General features: G+C 47.5%; 1 protein-coding gene across 1 annotated transcript in view; it reads right to left on the reverse strand.

The window, feature by feature from the left end:
* Nucleotides 1-5729: 5729 nt before the first annotated feature.
* Nucleotides 5730-24768, reverse strand: part of LOC142576350 (uncharacterized) — a 36210-nt gene continuing 17171 nt past the window's right edge. Inside the window, exons 4-5 of the mRNA XM_075686449.1 lie at nucleotides 13501-13530; nucleotides 5730-11425 (exon numbers count right to left, since the gene is read on the reverse strand). Coding sequence (XP_075542564.1) covers nucleotides 7583-11425; nucleotides 13501-13530 — 3873 coding nt within the window. The 3' untranslated portion in view covers nucleotides 5730-7582. The remainder of the gene's footprint in view (nucleotides 11426-13500; nucleotides 13531-24768) is intronic.

Here is a 24768-nt window from a genome sequence, read left to right on the forward strand (position 1 = left end):
GTTGGATTCTTCGCTCAAGCTCCTCACTGAACACGCCTTCTCATTCAGCGCCGCCGCCGCGAGGTTCGCGAGGGACACTTGTGTGAATAAACATTCAGACAAGATTGCCTTAATAGGTAAGACGCGCGGTCTAGTGCGCCTAACTTAGGGAGAAATTTTACTTTTTTTGCCATTGGGAAGCAGCACATACAAAGTAGCACACACTTACCCAAGTTGGCGATAAATGGCTTCCTTGAAGCGTCCCACGTGGCCAGTCGTACAAACCCGGTGACACAAGTCAACATTAAGAAGCCGCACATACCACATAGTGCTCTAAATTGGCTCTCAGCTTCATAGCAAATGGTACATTCCCAGCTCCACATTTCCAGTGGCTCAGGGCGGCGTGAAAGAGGTTCGTGAAAGAGCGACACCATTCCGCCATGGCCTATCCAGTGACGCAAGTTCGAAGAAAAACGATTAAAGACACAGACAGGCAGACAGACAGACAGACAGACAGAAAGACCCAAGATGGTGCGTGAAGTACCCTAGGAATGCTAATTGTATTATAAACGAGCCATCATATATATTTCAAGTGGTGTCGGCATCATCATTTATAAGTTTGTTACATCATGTAATACATCATGGTGATTTCGGGAGATAGAAATTCAAGACGATGGAGCAAAACCTTGTTCACGTTTTGCTCCTCATCATGGTGATTGGCATTCTTATGAAACTTCATGCCAATCCAAGATGTCTACAACCGTTTTCGCGCATTCTTAGGGATCTGGTAGTCCATGGTAGCATGGGTGGCTGTCCAGATGTCCAGAGTGGCTGTCCAGATGGAACCGTGTTGATAGTCAGCCAATAGACCACTTTGCGTCACTGGGTATGTAACAATGGGCATCAGTCTATCTTCAGTGCACTTCTTTCAAGCTAATTTGATGGTACTGTCAAAGTGCCCCAGGGTACGGGCATTCTCCTTTGAAGCTTTTTTACGCCATTTCCCGTTACTGAACATGCACTTCTCTTGAATGAAGCTCTTTGACGCCAGCTTGCTTCATTATGTATGCGCCGCTCTTCAATGAACCCAGACCTAGACAGAGTAGACCACTGGTTTTGTGCCACTGGGTATCCGCCACACTTCAATGACAAAAAAAGTCCCTTAAAATTCCAGCGGTATTCGGCTGAATCAAACTGTCACCATGTATACTGAGACAATTTTGTTCGCATATATAAGCAGACACGCTCCAAGCGAGGACTCCAGGGTTGCGCCAATCGGTGGCGCAGCGTATCCAGCGTGATGTGTGAGAGGGGAGGGTGAAAGCATACACGCCTCATACACGGCATACACGACTCGTTTCGGAGTGCCGTACGCTGCTGTATTGCTAATCGCATGAACGGCAACATTGATCATCGAATAGGTTCTGCCAGAATTTGTTTAGTTTTTTTTATTGATGAACATTTAACTCTCGTGCACAAAAAAATTATGCAAGTAAAATTCTTTTTTTTTTCAATATGGCAGACATCAGCTCTCACACAGAAAAAGTTTTACGCTTTTAAAGTCCCCGTGAACGTGCGTCCAGTACCTATGTCTATCACCTAAGTCTACCAGTCAATTTTAGTGGAGGCTAGCAAAACAGGCCCTTTGATCAAGCAAACACAAGGAGACAGTACATGTCTGGCAGCTCTGTCTCGTCCTCAAAGGTTGAGGTTTTGTACTGATCATAGCACACCTAGGTGGAACGCCCCTTTTCGACTTGTGATCACAGTGAAGTGTACGTATTCCAGTGTCTGCATAAGCATTTGATGTTATTATTTGGAACACCACCGTGTGGAACCCTGGTAAAGAACCCATTTCCCTAACGTAATTGGCGTCTAGAATTTGCACCGCTATATTTTTACCCGCCGTGGTTGCTCAGTGGCTATGGTGTTGGGCTGCTGAGCACGAGGTCGCGGGATCGAATCCCGGCGACGGCGGCCGCATTTCGATGGGGGTGAAATGCGAAAACACCCGTGTGCTTAGATTTAGGTGCACGTTAAAGAACCCCAGGTGGTCAAAATTTCCGGAGTCCTCCACTACGGCGTGCCTCATAATCAGAAAGTGGTTTTGGCACGTAAAACCCCATAATTTCAAGAATTGTTCGTTGGATTGGAGCATATCATGGAAATCGCAAACAGTTCGTAACCATTCAATAGAACTGTGCGATTTGGAAAGTGCAGTCAGGAGCTCCACAGAATTCGGTCATTAGACAATAATTGTTCATTTTTTATGAATTAAGTCATTAAATCACGCCCGTTAAATCATTGCTGTTTGTTGATCATTGCTTGACATTTATTGAAGTTAAGTGAAGGACGGACCAAAATTTGTCGGAGCAATATTCAGCTAACGTACAACTGGCATTATAAATAGCAAATGTCCCGATACGAAAGCAAAACAGCATTCATGACCATAAACAACAAACTCAAGCCATTAAATTTTCCGTATACTTTACAAAGGAAACAACTGCTGAAAGCAACAGAAAACAAGTACATCGCGGTGCACATTACGTTGAACTTAAAGTGCACAAGCCAACGTAATAAAGTAAAATAAATAGCATTTATCAGAAAATTAGAACCGGTTCAGCGAGGTGCGTTGCTTCTATGTAATCTTGTTTTTGGAAAATTTGCTCAATACCTCCACTTTGTCGGGTATTTTAAGACACTTCCTTACGAATCACAAAGTAAGAAAAAAAAAGAACTTATCCTCTGTCAGTGTCTGTTAGACAACGTTCTATTGATTAATAGAGGGCAATCCAAAAACGAAGCTACAGGAAACACGAAACAAAGCTGAAATGTGTGTAGAACAGTTTTCGAACGATTGCTATCGGAATTCCTAATTCTTAAGAGCGGCACGATAATGCAACGGGCTTCCAGCAAATGTTATCATTGTAGAAAGGAATGAGGAGTTATCTTCCGTTGTTCTCAATTCTTACTAGCACCTTACATTCTACACTAGTGCATTGTCGCGCAGTTCTTAAATTCTGGTAAACTAAGTTCATTGTTATTTGTGTGCTTTGTGTTACCAGTGTATTCCCGGTATATTCCTTTTGTAATACATCAAATGTGTTTATTGTAAGTGGTAAAATATCCCTTCTGCCATGGTCCAGATCACGAATGACAGCATCTCTTAATAAATAAATAAATAAATAAATAAATAAATAAATAAATAAATAAAAGAGCGCAGTATATCGGAGAAATTGGCTAAGACAAAATAAAAGGAGAGAAATAAATGACGCCTGGCACTCAAGAAGTTATCCGTTCAGACAAAACTATTTGCATCGTGAGGTTCAGCGTTCTAAAAAAAAGCATTGGGACCTGACGTCTCTCATCTTTGTTTTATCGCCTTGAAGTCAGCATCCACGATATGTCATGTACGTCAAGCCCTCAATAATTTTATCGGCAAAAGCAGGCGCAAAGTTCCTGTAAGAACACTGTTAAATGAAAGCGAGTCTTTGCTTTATTAACAGGTGTTTTCCCCATATTAGCACCACAAGAAATGTTATTAAGTTGCAGACTTAATATCCTGGCAGTATGCTTTGCTGTACGACCTCTGGAACACTGATCTTCAAATTACCGTTTATGCGGTATTTTTGGGTTTACTGATTCCATGAAGGCTCTCTGTGTGTATCGCTGTCTGGAAATGCCTTGAACTTAAACTGAAGTAAAAAAGTACTTTTGCTCACCTGCGATGAAGAGCAGCACTGCTACAGAATGCGCTATAACAGTCATTATCAGCATGAACAACTTTAACATACGTAAAGTACTAGCCGTCGCAATAGTTGATAGTGCTCTTCACTATGCGAGGCAGGGAGTAGGACTGCTGCAGGGAAGATTTGTTCCTGTCATTAGTTCTATTCGACGACGAGAGTGACCATCGATGATAACCGTGAAGCTGCTTTCAAATTTTGCCATATTCTCTATTTTCTACCCATTGTTCCACTCTGCGCAAGCTGTCACACCTGCGCAGCACAACTGCGAAAGCATTTGCGTTTGCTGACCGTAGAGATCCAGTGCGTTACGTAATTGACGACATGACGTCTCTTCTGCCATCAAATTTCGTCCACTTCTGTAACGCGTAAGCACATAATATATATATATATATATATATATAATTTTTATGTCAAGTTGGCCTAAGGTATCTGGGCCCCGCCTCTAGATGCGAATAGACTTTGCTTTTTTGTAGCATACTCACTGTCAGATTGTTTTTTTCTGGCATCGTGCTCGCAAGCGTTAAAAATGTTTCGGCGACCGAAATGGCCATAGTTCAAGATTACATCCAGAGTAGATTAAAAACACCTGTAGACGGGCTAGACGGTGCACTGCAGATCGGCGAAAAATAAGCGCACAGGAAGCCACACACAAGAACAGCCGAAAAAGACACAGGATAGCGCCGGTCCTGTGTCTTTCTCGGCTGTTCGTGTGTGTCTTCCTGTGCGCTCATTCTTCGTCGATTCATAGTAGACTTGTGTAAAAAATGGCTAATACAAATGAAGTTGAGTTGGCGCGCCCAAACAACTTTTCGCGCATTTGCTACGCTTTGTCGAGTGTCAAAGCCGAACACGAAAATCTCGACACAGTGTGTGGATGCTTGGTAATAACTCGGGAGAAAAGACTATTTCACAGCTGCTCTCACGTCGATTGATGTCAAGGACAGCTGATGAGAACTGCGTTACAATTACTGACAGCGACATGTACGACTTACCTGATGCGCCTAAAAACCAGACAATTTGCGTCCCCAATCCTGCCATGCGAAGCCACCATCGTACACACCTAGAAACAACCGTGCGACTTCGCTAACTGGCAGTAGGGCCGCAGCAGTAGCACATATTCGGCACGTGTCTTATTCTTTGTGTTTTGCCTTACATTACAATTACATTGCTCTCGTTTTGTTTTGTAAGCAAGGTTATTTCTGAATGGTGCTGTGTGCTGCCTTTGCGCACTTTGGGAATGAATAGTTGGAAGAATGATGAGGTTCGTTTGAACGCGCTTTCGCACAGTATGACATTCGTCATACTGTGCGAAATTAATGCGTGGGCTCCTATCATCTGTGCGTATCTTCAGGCATCTTCCGAAAGAATATTTTATTCACGAAACCACTCCGCTTCAAACCAATGGCGTTGCCCATTTTTCAGGGGAGCAAAACTAATCGAATGTGGGTAATGCAAGAAAGTTTGCAGCGATTTCAGATCTTCAAGAGAAAGTCAAAAGCCTCACGGACACTGTGAGATCTATCCACACAAGTGTGAAATATATTATCGGATAACTACAATACAATATTGTCTGAAGTTGCCTGGCAAGATAACGAGCAAGATATTAAGTGCCGAAGTAAAGAAATTGAGGGCGGACAATTGATGGAACAATTCACGAATAATTGATGAACTAACTTGAGTAGCACAATGGATAGGTCAATTCTGCATTTGACGGAATTCCAAGAAAGAAGCAAGTATACTCGACAAACAAAACGCAATTGCGGCTTGGCTTGAGCTTCCCATGCTGGCTCATTATGATGCAACCGGCGTGCCCCGCTCTCCATCAAAACTTAATAATAGACCAGGTATTGTCGTTCATACTGCCAGACACTCCGTCCGGCACACCGGGCATCGAAACGGAAGCGAGCTGAAGGCTGGTAGATTAGATGGGCGCATCCAGGAAAATCTAACACAGCAAACGCAGCAACTACTGTTAGAGACAAAATTGTGGCCACGTGTAGGTGACTTTTGTCTTATTTATTCATGCGCCCTAAAAACCAGAATACATTATAAATGATATACCCAATCATAAATAAAACGGGGTTGTGCAACTTCTTAACATACACAACCCTTCACAAAACTAACTGAATGAATACAGCAAATATAGAGTCGCCACGAAACTATTGTGACAAATGATCAATAAATGCGCAACTAATAGTTATAAGAGCCACTGGAAGCACTTCAACACAACTTACAAATGCGTCATAACGAGAAATGCATGCTATGGCACAGCAAAAGCACTGCTACAAAAAAAAAGAACGGCCTTAAAGAGCCCAACGAGGATGACGTATTGCAATGGATATGCAACGTGTCAAGATGAGAAAAAAAATTTCGTAGTATTCTGAACAGGCATCAGTTTATAGTTTAAAAATTCATTTGGGACAGTTTACAAATGCGTTCTGATCAGCAATATGTTTATTGTTAGTTGCAGGCTGATTCCACTAATGGATGGCAAGAAGTAGCGGTGAGTGAGAAAAAAGTTAGGTTGGGCGAAGATGGGCCCCACATTTAGCTGACGATCAAGTCGCGAGGACAGGCTTTGCTGGCCTGATCTGAAGCGTAGCGCATTATGACAATTGTGATAAAGCTTGTCAAAAAATAACAGAAGCGTGGGCAGTTGCGTTTTTAAAGCAGAACTAGAGTAATTTACGATATTATTTATGCTATTCTTGCTGCTTGTAGGTAGCTTTTTGTGATAAATCGATCAGCTTTATGTTGCAAAGACTAGAATTTTATATATGAGGCACGTCTTATGCTTCTTCGAAATTAGGGATGCGTATTCGATTTTAGAGCGTACCAATAGTGGTGTAAGCAAGAAGTGTCGTGGCGGGGTTAGCTAAATGCAAGTTGCGCCGAAGGAAACCAGGTGTTTTATAAGCTTTGCAAGCTATGGCGTGTATACGAGTGTTTTATGGCAAATCTGATAACAAATGAGTGTCCAAATGATTTATAGGGCATGTTGAGCTTATAATCATATTGTTTAATGTGTAGTTGCGTAATACATAGTTAGCTTTCGCCGTATGTATATTGGTATTGATTTTATTGGGGTTAATTTCCATTGGCCGCTCATAACACCATTTACCAAGCTTATCTAAATCAGGTTTCTTAGTAGCAAGCATGTATAGGGCACGTAATTTCTCTATAAATCACAAATCTGACTCTGACTGAAATAATCTGACTGTGGAAAACAGGCTACTACTGATATCGTTAATATAATCTAAAGATAACATGGCGGCGAGCACGGAACCCCGTGGTACACCAAATTTAACGTGAAATAAGGTAGACAAATGTTCATTCAGAAGAAGTGATTGGTGATTAGAGAGGCAAGAAATTCGTTATCTACGAAATAGGATTCCTGCTTCAGTACATCTCTGGTATCTAATGCGACTTTACGGTGGCAATGCGCTCCGTCGATCGATTGATTCATTTGTAAACACATTTGCGTCGACAAACATCGTGAGACAGGTGCCGCCGAATTTTTATTGTCCCATCAGCTCGTAAAGATATGTAGCTTCCACTGGTAAAAGTTACTTTCACCCTGAATTACTTGTTCAATGTATTGCTTAGTCATCTATCAATATAGCACTTATGTATACTTAGCCTTTTTTCTATACATCGGTTTTGAATACAATGACATTTCTTTCATGTTCCATTTTTATCCTAACAGGCACTATAGGAGCGGATAACAATAGCACTCACATGCGATAGAAGAGATAGTATGTAAAAAGGGCAAGTGTTTGCTCGATTTATTGTGCATGCAAATTGTGAGAACATGCGGTTTCTTTATGAAATGACCACATATCACAGTAGTTTTATTAGTCTTGAAAAAAGATATCGTCGTCATATATTTCGATGTTCCTGCGAGGAGGTCCCCTAACAGGATATACACCACCCATGCCGAAGTTTCCACCACCATAAGGTTGCATACCCGCCATATTGCCAAAACCTCCTGCAAATCGACTGTTTCCGTAGCCTACACCCATGTTATTATACGCGCCACTTAATGGGTTCCATGTTCCACCGCTCATTCCGCCGCCTGTGTTACCAAACCCATTCACTGTTCCACCATTTTCTCCACCAAATCTGAATGGCACGCCATTGCTAAATGGTCCCGCGCCGAGTCCCTCGCCACCACCAGAATCAGTACCATGACTGCCGCTTGAGCCTTCATTTCTTCCAGCGCTGAGAACACCAACGGGTGCGCCCACTTCTCTGCCAATGCCATTGCCGCCACTACCGATGCCAGCTCCTGGTGAGCTGGTTGAAAGAGATGGACGAGCGCTCTCGTCGGATGAACCAGCGTTAGTGTCTCGACTTGCACTCCCTAGGAAACCTCCGTGGACTCCCACAACGCCTCCGCTAACAGCGCCGCTCATAGATCCTCTCGGTTCACCCACACCAGTTCCCAGCAATGCGACACCGGAGGCACCGGCTATAGGACCATGTAGCCCATCTGTAACAGCTTCAGTGCTTGCTGTGACGCCAGAAACCGGGCCAACTCCTGCGCTGCTAGTGCTGCCCATGGCGCCACCGGCAGCGCCGTTTCCTCCTCCAACAACTGGAACGATGTCAATGCCAGAAGGAAGGGAGTTGCCGCCAGGCACGCCGTTAGTTATGCTTGCATTACTAGTGCCGACAGAGACGTTGCCCATTTCGACACCGGTGTTGCTGGGAACGCCCCCGACAGCTTCTCTCCCTCCTGAAGCTGGAAGGTTGGGAGGACGACCAGCAACCCCGTTGTTTCTCATTCCTAACGTGGTACTCGCCTCACCGCCTACCTCATTTTCTGTTGCAGTTCGACCAGCGCCAGCGGACGCTGCAATGTTTGCTCCTCTAATGGCCAACCGGTCAGTAGGTGTTGCACTCCCCCTATTGGTTGAAGAACCAGCGCCTACTTCTTCTTCATGGCCTGTGGTGACACTGCTCAATCCACTTCCTGCGAGCGTGCTTACGCCAGGGCTACCGACGCTGCCGTGAGACAAGCCACCTGTAACTGACCCAGTCGCGCTACTGCCGGCTCTTCCCGCAGCGGCCGGAATATTGTCTGCACCGCCAGCCCCTCCGACAGCCATATTGCCTTGGCCAGCACTACTTTCAACACCGGATGTATGAGATACAGTCGAACTCCCGCCTGATGAGCCGGGTTTACCAATTCCACTATCCGGATTGCCTACAGAGCCAATTCTGACTCGGTCACTGGCGCTGCTAGCGTGGCCAGTAAGTACATCGGTTCCTCCTCCTCCAGTAGAGCCTTCATTATTACCACCTCCACCGATAGTCACATGGCTGACATTATTGGAAACACCGCCGACACCCACATTACTGGCACCAGAGCGGCTTCCAACAATGCTTATCAAAGGGGTACTGGCACGCCCGTTTGGTAAGCCGTTGGTAATAGTTACAATACCATGATTGCCTGCAGAGCCAGTGCCGGCTACGTCACTACCAGGACTGAGATTTCCAGAAAGTACGCTGGTTGCGATCGTGCCGGTTTGACTGCCATTATTACCAGGTCTTAGAGTGGTACCGCTTGGTACTCCAGTGCTGTGGAGTAGGCCCGCACTGCTACTCACGGTACTTGCGCCAGCACCAAGAACTCTGCTACTACTAAAGGAAGTAGAAACTGCTGCAGTTGCTCCTTCAACTGCTTCAGAGCCGGAATCAGGGAGACCGCCCCTTTTTCGCGGAAATTCGTTGCTGACACTTCCTATTCGACCGCTTCCAACACTATGAATGTCAATTCCAGTGCCATTGCCCGCAGCGCCAGTGCCTCCACTGGGCACTGTGCTGCTGGAAGCACTATTAGGTGCACCGTTAGTGCCACTTAGAACCGTACTGCTTTCGGTTACCCCGGGACTCCTTCCCGTGCCGCTGGAAACTGCACCACTAGTTTCACCGCCTTTTACCAAGCTTCCTGTAACACCGCTGGCAGCACCAGCTGGAGAGACAGCGGTGAGAACACGGCGACTTTCAGTCACGGTAGTGGCTGAGACACTAGAACCAGTAGTTGATAATGTGGTGCGTATAGTTTCCATCCCAGTAATACCAGCAGAACTGCCAGCGACAGCTGCATTTCCGCCAGTGCTATTAACAATCCCACCACTGGCACTTATGCCTCCCTGATTGCCGTGAACATTAGACCCACCACCATTACTGATACCTCTGCTATTGCTTCCGACGCCTCCTTGACTTCCCATGCCACCTTCCATAGCTTTAGCGTTCATCGCTCCTTTGGAAACCGGGAAGGCTGGTTCGCCGCTAGCAGCAACGCCCCTGCCAAACGAGCCGACGCCTTGACCTGATCCGTTGGTGCTAACGGTACCGCCTCCTATAACAGTTGACCTTGCTGCTCCTCTAACGACGTTTGAGCCATGATTAGGAACACTCTCATGTGAGAGTCCACCACTATTGATACCCAATGCACTACCGGGGAGAGATGTGGTGTTTACCACTGTGCTGGCGCCACTGCCTACAACACCGACACCTGTATTCCTTACTCCACTGTCATTTTCAACGCTGGCCCCGCCAGGGCTATGTGTCTTGCTGCCGGACAAATCCGTGCTGCTCACTGTATTCCCGTTAGTGCTGACAATACCTGCAGCCCCTGTAACACTGCTGCCACTGACGCCCCTGGCAGACACGCTGCTTGGGGCTCCGCCAGTTGCGGCGCTATTATTACCAGCAATTGTACGGCTTCTTCCTGCATTACCAACAATTCCGGCAGATCCAGTGCCTAAATGCATGCTGCCTACTTCAACGCCATTGGTGCCTTTGCTGCTAATTCCGTTCTTTCGGGTATCAGGAGGACCTCCAACGACTACAACAGGACTACCAGTGGCATCGCCACCCACTAGTCTATTACGTTCGCTCCCGGCTCCTGAAACGCTACTAATGGTATGACTTATGTTCCCGACGGAGGCACCTGCCATTACGGTTACAGACACAGCGTTCTTTACAGTACCTATGCCCACTACTGTGCCGTTGCCTTTACGTGCGACAGCGCTAGCTTTCATGCCTCCGCCGCTTGTAGCAGCGTTAGTAACACTGACGCCAGCAGGTCCGGTGGCTAAGTTATTAGTGGTTCTAATTCCACCACTGCCTACTATACCTGCGCCATGCATTCCGCTCATGTGAGCACTGAGACCAGCTGCGCTTAATCTTCTAGAGACACCAGCCGTCTGTCCGCCGGTAGGTCCATGGAAGGTTCCATTTCCGCCCGATCTAGTCGAAGCATTTGCAATCACGCCGCCTCTATCAGAACTTGAATTAGCTTCAAAAAGGCTGATCCAGCTGCTGTCGTGCTTGTATCGGTTTACAAGGAATATACAAATTATCCTGCATCCTACTTTACGGCGCTTCCCTCTTTTACCGCGACTGCCACTGCCAAAGGCGCGCGGTAAAGAACTCGTGTCGCTGTGTAGTACCGTTTGACTAGCACAATCACAATCAAACCACATCTGTCTCCTCCTCCGTTCGATCTTCTGTCTCCTCAATGTTGCCGCACTTGGTGCTCCGGCTGTCTTGTTCAAGCGTGTGTAGACAGCATGACCGTTGTTCCGCTGACTAGTATCAATAGAGGATCTGAGACCTCTCTTGATGCGCTTTATCTCTCCGTAACTTCCCGTTCCTTGACACAATCCTCTTCGGCAGTGACCGGTCTATGAATCACAAATGGGAAATAAAATAAATATAACAGCAGTATGTATTATACCAAGCTTGAACAATGCATTTCTGGGAAGCACAGTTTTCATGCTCGTAACTTACTATCATTCTATCTCGGAATTGTCATGGCGCTCTTTGGCCAAACCTGGCCCTTGCGCCATAAAACACCACACATCATCATCATCATCTCGGAATTAATAATGTACAATTAATGAAATTTGAGCTTTACTTCTCTAAAGAGGCTATGCAATCGATGAAAGTACAACTTGCTTAGATGTTTCGCTCCATTTGCAGAAACACTGTGCACGGGAGTATGTTGACAATGTATCTTATAAATATTATCGTTTATTATAACTACAACCACCGTGGTGCCTTACCCGCTATGGTACTGTGCTCATCAGGACGAGGTCGCGGGATCAAATCCCAGCCTCGGTGGTTGCATTTCGCTGGGAGCCAAGTTCTAGAACACTCGTGTCGTGTGCATTGGGATCATGGTAAATATCCCTTGGTGGCCAAAATTAATCTGGAGGACCCCACTACAGCGTGCCTCGTAATCAAATCGTTGTTTTGGCACGTAAAACCTCAGAATTCAAGTCAATTATTATACCTTGAGAAGTTTCACGCTCAGGGCCTAGGTATTGCTTAAAATCTTGAAGACAAGCATACATCTTTAAATTTCTTTATTACATTCTGCAAAATATTCTATTAAGAGATACTTTTTGTCTAAATTTCTCTCGAGGTGCGGCGGATTTCACACCGCTAGCCTTAATTTCAGCAAATACTCGTGCCGGAGTGTGATGGAATCGTCATTCTTATCTTTCTACTACGCGATAGCGACTGCACAGCTGTTATCTGTATCACTCTGCTCCACAATGCACTACCTGCCGGATAATTTTCGACGCTTCTTCGCTGCGACATTCCTCTGTCAGACGGCAGAATAAGCCTCTAGACGACGAATTTCGGCGATGCTACGTTTACTGAAACGTATTGAATTAAGAAAAGAAAAAGTGCTTAAGGTAAGAACCTCTTGAGGTTTCTAGTATCAATGTACAGTGGCAACGTAAACATTACAAAAGGCACCCATACGTCTACGTTATTTTGTACGAAAATATGCTCTATAACAACGCAGGTATATGAAACTGTGTGCTGTTAGTTTCCTGTTTTTCTTGACGAACATTAAACAGCGGTGATAAAGAGGTATCCCTATTAAGAACTAAGCAAGAAAGCCGAGCTCTGCTGTAGAAATTGTGTCAGATTAGTAGCTGTTCAAAATACTTCAAACAATATTTTTGTTTAATTATAAACTTGCGTCCACATCTGAAGAAATCCTACTTGAATGTTGTCCTACTCTATTTTAAAAGACATTGTTTAATTAAGGCTGCCAAGAGAGAACAGTGCTCCTCATGTGTTGTTAAGAATAGCCTGATTCAAGCTATGCTTGACGTTTTTTTTTTCTCAACACAATCGTGCGGAATTAATTCCTAACTGGTACATAAGAGAAAGCAACAATAAACTGTGCATAGTCTCGTTACCTATCCGTTTATTCCTGATTCTGTATTTGTCATACCTCGAAGAGTTGGACGCATCAGTAGTTTTTAAATCTGTATTCGTTCTTACAACTGTAAATTGTTTTTAACTAATTTGAATAATTTGCTTTATTAACTTGCTTTTTTCATTCGATAATAGAGTATCTTACGGCGTGCTACGGCCCCATGTAAATCGGAAAAGATCGGTAAGAACAGGGGCAATATTTTCTAGCTGCTCTATCAAACGGATCATAATATGTGCTCATGCTAGCCCTTACATAATAATTTCCTCCTGCCAACATGTCGCCATCTCGAAAAAAACTGGATCTAATATGAAATGCTGTTTGTGTCCTAAATGCCGGAAGAGCTTCAAGCAGTTCTTGCATGCCCGGCATTAATAGCAGCCGAACTCATGCAATGAGTTCAAGTACAATGCAAGTACAATGTACTTGCATTGCAAGTTCAATGTAAGTCCAATGCAAAGTAATTAGTGTCGCTGCAGTGAAAGAATTGAAAATGCCAAAACACACAATAATCCTAATTACCTTTAGTTCTTGGGAGAATCGGTCCTTGATCTGAAATTGTAATAACAGTAGTTTTTTTAATAACGGCGTGCAGTCATCGCGCCTGTTTTCACACAAAGCTGTACTACTTTGTATAGAGCGTACAGGCATGTCGCGTTCATTCTGAGGTATTATCAACAAATATAATTTTTGCATGAAACGAAGATCACATTTACGGGAAAACGAGCACAGTTTTTGGTAATATTGTGGCCGAAGTAGGCACTAGCAAGCGAGTTAGGGCGTGACAGGGGAGCATCAGGCAGCTTCAGTTGTCGTGTCCACAGGACAACAAAACAGATAAGCTTCGTCTGCCACTACGAAACCAGTCTCGGTGGCAATTCCGAGGTGCGAGCGAGGCAAGCTAAGGACTTACGTATAATGTACCTAGTGCACTTTGTTATTTGTGTGAGGTGTAATGCGTGTACGGCTCAGATTTGAAGACTTCTACAGTGATGCAATTCTCGCACATGTTTTAGATGCCTATTCGCAGTGCATACTAAATTTATAGCTGTTTGCAGTACACACTTGCGTCGGGCATCAACAACTGCGGATGTTTATAACTTGTGAAATCGGAATTGTTGATTAATTCATGCGGCACACGGGCGACATATGTGGCGTGAAAGAGGAAGAGAGCCCTAAAGGTGTTGCAAGATATGAGCAAAGATATGAAGGCGGTTGCAAATAACGCAAGACGCTTAGTGAAAATCGCACAGTTGTAAGGTAATAGATCGTGAGCAGTGAACCGGCAATGACGGCCCTTCGTGGTGGCAGATATTTGTCATTCCGAACAACTGCAGAGATGCCTGCATCTTTGAGTCTGCCGATAAGTTACCCCCAGTTTTCCGTATCTGGTATCTGGATTTCCACTCTTTCAGTTGGGCTGATCTCGAAGATTGGACAGTCTAAACATGTTGACCTATCCCGAGGGTTGTGCAGTCTGAAAATCTGGGCCGTTCCCCTGGTTATATGCAGTAAAAAAATTCTCTGACGATTGCGATACTCCCTAATACGAAGTTGGCGTGCAGTTCTATACATATCTTCATTCGCGTTTTATTGGCTGGCGAGGAGAATTTGTTTCCTACGGCACGTTGCAAACGGAGCGAAGTGTGGCGCGACTCCCTCGCTAAGCTGAAGATCCTCGACGCAGCGCGTGGGTGGCACGTGGGCCCGATTCACAGCAGCAGCCGCAGACAGACCTTCCATACAGCGCGCGCTACTAGAGCGCCATCTGGTAGGCATCGGCGCCGCACTATGCTTTCCTTTCACGCTTTCGCCATCCCTTCCTGCTCCGCTTTATGGCCCGTTCACACTGAGACATTCGGCGTCTGGAGCGGCGCCCAGTTCGGCGGAACCCAGTTCGGTGGCGGCGAGATCCGCCGGAATAGCCCCTTCCGCGCCGATTGCTCCCGTACCGATTTTTGCGGCAGCTGCCGCCGGATTGCCTCGCCGCCGCGCGGCACTGACCAATCGGGGAGCGCGAAACAGAACTTACAAAGATAGCGGCCGAGTCTCACGTCATGTCGCAGTCGTCGCAGTCATCAAAGTCCGCCGCGACATCCACATCCGAAATGTTCATCGAACCGGTGCGCAACCACCCAGTCCTCTACGATAAGCGCCACTTGAAGCACAAAGACAACGTGCTGAAGGACGACTTGTGGCACAAGATCGGTCGCGAGCTTCGGCGAATGCTTCTGCGCGTCATGCATCGCCAGAAAGGTGCTTGCCAACAGGCCGAGCAGTACTGCCTCTTCTTGCTCGGGGTTCATCATTGTCTTTCCAGGAATTGGTGGAGACGCGCTACAAAAACACACGAACTCGACGCGAGCGGAGACAACTGCGCAATTTCGAGCCGCGCGAACATCCGGGATATCCCGCGCTTGATTGGAGGTTAGCACTTTGTGGGGCAGATGGCGCTGTATGTCTTTCCGGCGGCGCGGTCCGCAAGCAGTGTGAACTACGCGATTTTTGGCGGCAGGAGAATTCCATTCGCTGTAGACGCCGGATTCCTCAGTGTGAACGTACCATTACTTGTCGCGTCTTTCTTCCCCCTCAGAGCTCCGCGTTCGCTTTGTCAAACTTCGCGGTGCTAATTGGCTCGGTTACGCCTACACTGACGCTCGCCACAGGAACGGGCGCCTTAGCTCTGCTCTTTAATATGTAGGCCGACATTGAAGATAGTAATGTGCAAAAAGCACCAACGATCAGTGTCAATATAAGCGGATGGTCGGAACAGACCACAGAATGACCAAACGAACAGCGAATGAGAGAAAGAGAGAACCATAGAGAACGACATAGCAAGCCTGAAAAACACCCATTAAGAGAGAAAGAAATAGAAGGAGAGAAGAGGAGAGAGTAAACAACTGAGCAAACGAACACGTGTTTCCTTTCTGAGTTCTACCGCTGATTATCGACTGCAAACTGAGAAAATGGCCGAAATGTCCAGAAAAACTTAGGGCCCTATAGCGCAAAACTATTACAATATGTTTTTATTCAAATCTCCTGACGTCAAATTGATGTAACGGCCTACGCATTTATCGGGCGCGCACGCGCGGCGTTGCCTGAATAGCCCAATCAAATGCTATCCTTGTTTATAGGAGGTCACTTTGCTTTCAAGACGAATAACATTGCTTAGATTGAGCGGTTTTTCTTTTCTATCTTGTTGCTAAGAGTTGAGAAGCGCGTTCAAGTGGAGATGGATTCGATGTGGCCGAGCCAGCGCACCAAAAATAGATAACCAGATGAAGAGGGTGGTGCCGGCGTCAGTGATTGGTCGGCTCTCCATTTCTTAGCCTGCAGTGGCTGGTCGCAAATCGCGGTGGCGTTTAGCGGGAAGTTAAGAATGGCGCTATTCGGATAAAACGGATATTCAGTAAAGAAGAGTTGGCATCTTCTAAACGTGCCGAAAGATCTTGATAACGTTACACGGCCATAAGAAAAGTTTTATTATACTCAAGTTAACCCATGCCCTCTGGCAGGTGCTAGTAGCCAGTGCCTGAGCGATCGGTGGCAGCCATCTTTTATTCTTTTCGGTACGGAGTAGTCACGGCTATTCATAAAAAAAATTCAGTTTTGTTCGGAATATTAATGCATCTTTAATTCATGCGCGTCCCGTTGGCGCAGTGAGTTTTCCGGGTATTGTGACGTCGAGTGACAAGCAGGTGAAGCGGATGCAGCTCAAAAACGTTTGACCAATAGCAGAGGTCTAATGGCGAAATGCGTCGAATCATAAATAATTATTTTTCTCTTGTTCCGTCCAATCATACATAATCAGTGTGTTCACGTCATATCAGATGGGGAGCTATCGCGGTTTTCGTGCCGTCGCGTGACATACAAGCGAGATGGGGCTGGTCCAAACAGCTTTTCCCTAATCGCGGAGCGCTGATTGCAGAATTGGAGTAGGTTTGCGCTATAGCGCCTATATTCGGTTTAAGCTTAAGACTGCCCGATGCTTCTTCTCCACTCACGCGACGGGTGACGGGTAAAGTGCAACGCGCGCTAACACTTTCTCTTACTCACCCACCACTCTCCAAGGAAGGCATTAAAGTGTTTTTGGCTTGCTTTCGAACGTTTCTTAAAAATGATTTATTATGTGTACGCTACAAAAGGTCTTCAAGATCGCTAAAGCATACCGCAAAATATATAATTCTAGAGCTCGCAATCTGTCGGGCGGGCAGCGGTCGTCCGACGAATGAAGAATATTTAGTACTAAAATGGTCAAATAAGGATCCTTTCAAATTGTTCAACTCAGTTACACGGGACCAGCATATTTCTGAGATACGTAAAAAAAATTCAATTCTGTGATTCCTTATGGCAGATTTCGAAATAGAAAGCTACAGATCAAACGCTCTTTCTACTGTATATACGATAATTCAACACAGTGTGCAAGAAATGAGCATGAAAAGTTAAGCAAACTTGTCTAACAATAATGAACTCAATAATGTTTTCATATTAATACCTGTTGAAAATAAATTAATAGTACACGTTTAGATGCGCTCGGCGTTTTATATTAATTTACAGAGACAGGCAACGGCCGAGCGGAGTGAGCGCGAGCACCAACAACAATCACCGTCTTCTTTGTCTTCTGCTGGCGCCCGTATTTGTCACTACAATCAGCCACCGGCGAAAAAGGAACCATCCTGGCTACCGATGGAACAGTGAGCACTGGTGAGTCGTAGCGCGGCTTCAGTCGGTCAACATGAACGGCTTCGCATTCGTGACGCCGTTGGTCCGTAGACTGGTGAATAGCTCAGTGACGTAGTTGAACGGGGACATCTGTCCTAGAACCCCGTAAGCGCCGTCATACTTTGAGCTGAGCTTTGTATAAAGTCTGGGAATAGAGGAGGGAACGCGGAGCCATATAAGCGTTACAGGTGAATACCATGGAAAGGAAAAGCTTGCGTCACGACCATGTTTCTGGTAAAACTCTTGCTTGGTTCATGCTTGAAGTAGTTTGGCAAGGCGCAGAAGACCAGGACTCGAGAAGAAGAACACAAACGACTGGACCGGCGTTTCTGGGTGGCCTGGTCTTGCGCGCTAACTAAGTGTGCGAGCTGACTACATTCTCTGGCACAAGTGGCAGCTTTCCACACATAAAAGATTCTGAAGCGTCGGGGCGATACAAATGAATCGTGTCCATAAACGAGGAAGGTTTGCGAAGGTGAGGAAGAAAGAAGGGAGAGAATTCTCAGGTAGACTAAATGGCCGTATTGTAAGAATAAGTAACAAAGGGAAAGCGCAGTTAGCGTTTTCAGCGGAAACGTACACGTGAGCATGTCGCCGAGAATACGATTAAAGCCTTCAGTCATACCATTGGTTTATGGAGGATAGCTCAGTTGTTCGCGTGGTGCAGCATGTCTAAGAACAGTATTGCGAAGGAAGAACAGCCTGACTTCACATGCTGTGGCTTCCGGGAACGCTGCTGTTTCGGCGTAGCACGTGATGTGGTCCACGGCAACGCTGAGCCAGCGTTTCTCATCTGGGGTGTACGGTAGAGGGCCATACAAATCAATGCCAATACGCTCGAAAGGCAGGGAGGGACAAGGCAATGGTTGGAGCGGCCCTTTGAGCTTGTGGGGTGGGCTCTTGCGGAGTTGGCACTTGGAGCACGAGTGGACGTACTGCCGAACGAAGTGGTACATTCCTCGCCAGTAGTATCGAAGCCGTAAGCGTGCATACGTCTTTCGTACACCGGCATGGGCGCATTGCGGATGCGCATGAAAAGAGGCACAGATATCGGCGTAGATGGCGAGGAATCACTAGCAACAATTTACGACCATCAGGTAGGTAGTTCCGGCGGTACAGGAGCCCTTCGTGGAAGGCGAAGTGGCGAGCAGTGCGCCGAAGTGAGCGTGGTGCGTGGTGACGGTTGAGATATATGCTCTAGATGAGAAGCTGCCCAAGGATCCTGGCGTTGTTCTGATGGCACGTCGGGAAATGTAAGAGACGAAGAATCGTTGCTGGATGCAGATGGAGCACCATACTCATCGGGGAGTGGTGAGCTTGAAAGACCGTCGGCGTCCGAATGCTTACAGCCTGACCGGTAGACAGCACGGATGTCATAGTCCTGTAGACAAAGCGCCCAACGAGCCAGGCGGTCAGATGGGTCTTTTAATGGCGACAACCAGCACAGGGCGTGCTGATCAGTCACGACGTCGAGAGGACGGCCATTTAAGTAGGGTCGAAATTGGGTGATTACCCAAACGATATCAAGGCATTCTTTTTCAGTGACCGAATGATTCTTTTCCGCTTTGGCGAGAGTGCTGCTGGCGTAAGAGACGACGTATTTTTCGAAGCAAGACTTACACTAAGCAAGAACAGCGCCGAGCGCACTAGCGTCCATGTGGATTTTTGTAGGAGCATTGGGGTCAAAGTGGTGTAGAAAAGGTGGGGATATCGGAAGATGACGTAGTGCGGTGAGCGCGTCTTCGCAAGCGGTAGGCCATGATGAGATGCCTTGGCTGTTGGGAAGCAGTTTCGTTAAGAGTACCATTAGGGACGCAAAATTACGCACGAATCGGCGAAAGTAGGACCACAGGCCTATGACGCAACGGAGTTCTTTCGGCGAAGACGGCCTGTGAAACTCGGCGACGGAGCGAAGCTTTTCAGGGTCGGCAAGGGCGCCGTCCTTGCTGGCAACATGGCCTAAGATTGTAAGCCGGTGGGCGGCAATGCGGTTCTTTTTCAAATTAAGCTGCAGTGCAACGTCTGAAAGGTAAGTCAGGACTGTTGCGAGCCGAGTCAGATGGGAGCCAAAGTCCTTCGAAAAGACCGCGACGTCGTCCAGGTAGCAAAGAAACGTGTGCCATTTGAGGCCACGAGGAATGTTGTCCATGAGACGTTCGAATGTGGCAGGAGCATTACAAAGGCCGAAAGGTATAACGTTAAACTCATATAGGCCGTCTGGGGTCACAAACGCAGTCTTGGCATGGTAAGATTCATTCAGAGGGACCTGCCTGTACCCAGATCAAAGTTCCAAACAGGAAAAGTACTCTCCTCCTTGCAAGTGGTCGAGAGCGTCCTTGATTCTTGGTAGCAGATTAACGGCTTTTTGCGTGAACTTGTTAAGGTTCCTATAATCAACGCAAAATCTGATGCTACTGTCTTTTTTCTTAACCAACACAACTACGCAGGCCCAAGGGCTGTGTGAAGGTTGAATAACGCTATGATGAAGCATGTCGTTGACTTGTTCGTGAATGACGCGGCATTCAGCGTCAGAAACTCGGTATGGACGCTGACGCAGAGGTACATGGGTGCCGGTGTCGATGTGGTGAACGATGCTGGATTTGCGGCCCAGAGAAGATTGCTATGGCCAAACGACTTCCGACAGTGGACGAGAAGCTCCAAGAGTTTGTTGTGCTGGGCAGAGGGATTTTGGGGTCAGTTGACGGAAGGATGACGAATCGACCTCTAAGGAGGACGAATCGGCGGTGGTAGCAGGAGTAATGCTGTCGACGAGAAGAGTTTACGTGTCGTCAGGCAGTTTAGTAGAGTAGACGTAATCAATATCGTGAAGCTGACCTATACATTCACCACGAAATAAGGTGGGTGCGGAACAAAAGCGGTTCGTGTTTAAATGGCTCTACACAAATTTTCGACTGCGAGAACTGCAAAAGGGAGGAGGAAGTTTTTGCAAGAGGTGAAGGGTTCGGTGGGCTCAAACTGGGCGCTGGAAGAGGAAGCATAGCCGCAAGAAAGGGGCACGAGAACAGAAGACAAAGGAGGTATGTCAGTGTCCGCTGTGACAACCACTTGAGAAGAAGGTGGTTTCTCAGATGAGGTGTCGCACATTAGCGACAACTCAAGTTCGGCACGCGCACAGTCCAGAACAGGATTGTGAGTAGCAAGAAAGTCCCAACCCAAAATAACATCGTGCGAACATGGTGAAAAAAAGACAAATTCGACTACGTACATAAAGTCCTGAATGACAAGGCGATCTGCGCATGGCACTGAAGGTTGAATGTGGTGCGCGGTCGCGATACGCAAGGAGACGTCGGAAAGCGGAATGGTTATATTTTTTAACTTGCGGCACAGTTCTCCACTTAGAACAGACAAAGCGGTTGCAGTATTGACGAGTGCTTGCAGAGAAACGCCTTCGATGTTCGCAGTTATTTCGTTCGCAGGTAGAAATCCAGGCCTTGAATTTGTCGACACGAGCGCATTTCTTGCCTCCGGAACTGCGATGACTAGTTTTCCGCTTCAACGGGTGGGGTGCCACGAATCATTCGGGAAAGTGAGCAGCGGCTTAGTGAGGGCGACCGAAGTATGTCGTAGCCACGTCGAGTAGGTGAGGAGGTGTCCATCGTTGAATCGGACGAGATTTGGTGCGGCGGCTTAGGGCGTAAAGAGCCCGCAGTAGTAGGGTAGGGTAGTAGTAGTAGTTACTACTACTACTACGCTTAGTAGTAGTAGCAGTAATTATGTTGTCGCGACGACGACAGAAACGTGCAACAAGGCCAGGTAGACAACAAAAGTAGTAGATAGGCCTGTTGTCCGGGGTGCGCTAACGATTAGGGGATGGCGGTCCGGGCCAGCGAAAAGGTGGTGGGTTCGGGCGGACAGGAGCAGGCGCAGCGTAGAAGGTATTTGCTGATTGACCAGGGTCCGTGCCGAATGACATTGCTGCTGATTGCCTGCGCGTGACTTCAGCATAACTCAAGGTCATAGGAGCGGAACAGGCGGATGCTGGTAGAAGGTTGGTATCGCCTCAGAAACTTGCTCATCTATGGCTTGCCGTAGCGTCGGAGAAAGCACCTGCGCGGAGTCGTCGGGGACGCGGAGAACAAGGGGCAATTGTCGGGCCACTTTTTCTCGAACGAACTACTGAATTTGCTGCATTAATGTTGTGGTGTCAGTAGAAACGGCGCCTACAGTTAATGCCCACATGCTGGGCGTGTCAGAACTTGGGAGACATGCAGAAATGCGCTGTTTCCGCAACTTGTCCTCAATGCCCTTCATGATGTGTCTGATTTTATCAACTTCGGACATAGCATAGTTGATGCGACGGCAGACGTCGACAATATCCTCAATGTAGGACGTGAAGTTCTCGCCGGATTGCTTTGGCGCGACCACGTAAGCGCTGTTCTTCGCGGAGCTTGCCAACAGCGGGTCGGCCGAAGACTTCCGCGAAGCTCGTTTTAAAGGATAACCAGTTGGCAATATCAGCTTCATGGTTGTGGAACCACAGCTGAGCCACACCCGCCAGGTAGCAGTTGACATTGCTGAGTCTGTCGCCGTCATCCCACTTATTGTGGGCGCATACCCGTTCATACGAAATGAGCCAGTCCTCGACGTCGTGCTCGTCGGTGCCATTGAAAATGAAAGGGCCTGGCTTTCTTAGGACTCCAGAGCAGGCGGCCACTGGTGGTGCAGTAGCACCGTGCTGTGGCGCGTTTGTAGACATTGTCGAGGCTGGGGATAGAGTACGAGTATGGAGTTCCAGGATGAAAAATGGAACCAACACGCCATTAATGACGTTGTTGCTCTCCGTTACAGCCGAGCGTGCACGCAGCAGTTTCTCTCCAACTCCGACATATGGCTTGGTCACGCGTCAAACGTACCCCTTAGAAGCAAGCAGCTTTCGATCAGCAACGCCGCCAGCAAAACCGGGAACGAGCTCGTCTACTCCGTGCCGATGCTGCAGCCCGGGCACAACAGGCTGGTCAAACCGAACTCAAGCAGCAACTGCGTATCGAGAATTCGGCGGTCTAGCGAGCCGTCGTCTAATAAACCATCAGGATTAACTCAGTGATAAACATCGGGACCGCATCTTTCAGTTGTACGGAGTTTATTTGTTTATTTCTTGCCGGCCTTTCGCAAACCACACTGGGACTTCTACGTCGGTCATCCATCATCCTTAGAAAGACTAGTGGAGGGAGCACATGAGCGCTATCACTGTTAATTAACGTTATCAACTCTGGGTACACCCGGTGCTCCCTCGTTCGTCTGTATAGTGACGGAGGCACTATCGCTAACATTCAGCTCCAATAAATGATTCATTATGATATCCCTTCCCCTCAATTTACTTGCATCGCGAGTGATCAGCCGCTCGCGGAAGCAATTTTATGATCACGAGGACATTATAGGGCCCGAATTTCTGCGTCATAATGTGCGCTGAGTGGACAAATTGACGACGAAGGCGACGAAGTATCCAGAAGAGCTGCGACAGTGCAATAGATGCCAAACACATGCCCCCTACTGAAGAAAAAGAAGCAGGCGCAAGTGAGCGTGGGAGGACTTGGAGGGAAACGCCGAGTGTGGCTGACTTGGCGGAATGGAGGACATGGTGTCCAGGGTTCGGCACTAACGGCCTTCCGAATTCTTGGCCCAACGTCGCTGCATGCTTCCAGCTGAGTACTCGCACCTTTTCAAGCTCCTTTTCACAGCCCGTTGTTGTTGAATGTGGCAAGGGCGTCCACTACAGGTCAATGCAGCGTATCCATCGCCGTGCGAAAGCGCCAGCTGGGTAATGCAAAAAGGGCGTCTAGCCGTTACCTTCCCCATCAAGCTCGACGCGCAACACCGCCATTGACTGTCGCTTGTTTGGATCTCGCACCGCTGGTACGATCTGTTGGGAACTCGGCGCTGACGCCCGTGGTTGTACCTGGGTCGCAAGCCCCAAGGGTAGCGTTGGCCTGGCGGCCTGGGGTACAACTGGAAGCATCCGAAGGTCCCGGCAAAGCATGAGTCGACTGGTAACAACGAAACAACTTGTTTATTTTAACATCGCAAAGAGTTGGCGGTCAGGTTTGACCGAAGTAGAGAGACGGGAGAGCACTTCACTCAACAGAAGAAATCGGAGCCCTCCTTTTGGCGTCCGGGGGCAGCTGTTTTTATACTCTCGCAGTTGAGGGCAAGAAGGAACCCCTCAAAAGACGAGCACGTGAATGTACAATGGGCTAATGGTGACGCACACTGTCGTAGCGATGCCGTAGCACCATGTCGAGCACGATCTCGTAGCACCCTGTCGAGCACGATCTCGTAGCACCCTGTTGTAGCGCTGCCGGTCGGGCACAATGACTGTAATGAGAGGATGATCCCTGCTTTGGCATCGCCTGTTTCGGGCACAATGACTGGAATGAGAGGATGATCCCTGCTTTGGCATCGCCTGTTTCGGGCACAATGACTGGAATGAGAGGATGATCCCTGCTTTGGCATCGCCTGTTTCGGGCACAATGACTGGAATGAGAGGATGATCCCTGCTTTGGCATCGCCTGTTTCGGGCACAATGACTGGAATGAGAGGGTGATCCTTTGCGGTCGCATCGCCGCAGTCGCGCCTGGAAACACCTGCCGATGAGTGTTGCGGCGACGACGATCGGGCCAAAATGTCTGCCGCCCCGCCGCAGTCGCGCCGGCAAAACCACGTGTCGCAGGCGAAACGCAACAGACCGCCCCGCCGGGGGAAGGAGATCCCGATGGACAGGGGACTGCATCCGCTGTCCGGAGGGATGTCGCTCGATGATGCTCATAACCGAAGTCGGGCGTCCCTCGACGTTTCTTGAGCGCAGCGCACAGAGAAGGCCTCGTTCTCTTGTTCAGGTTCGCACGGGACACTGCAAAGTGACTTCGGGAGAGTTCACATTTTTGTTCTCGTTCCCGGCAAGCGTTAGAACTACGCTGAAACTCAACCGCTCAGTCAGCAAGCACGGCACAACCCTCACTAAGCCCTGCCAGGCTCTTTCCCCTTTTTATACCACTGCCTAGTTCCTTACAGTAGTCTAGCATCACTCAGAACGCGTCCACAAATTGAAAA

This window comes from Dermacentor variabilis, chromosome 3, assembly GCF_050947875.1.
Source record: "Dermacentor variabilis isolate Ectoservices chromosome 3, ASM5094787v1, whole genome shotgun sequence".
Taxonomy (NCBI): Eukaryota; Metazoa; Arthropoda; class Arachnida; order Ixodida; family Ixodidae; genus Dermacentor; species Dermacentor variabilis.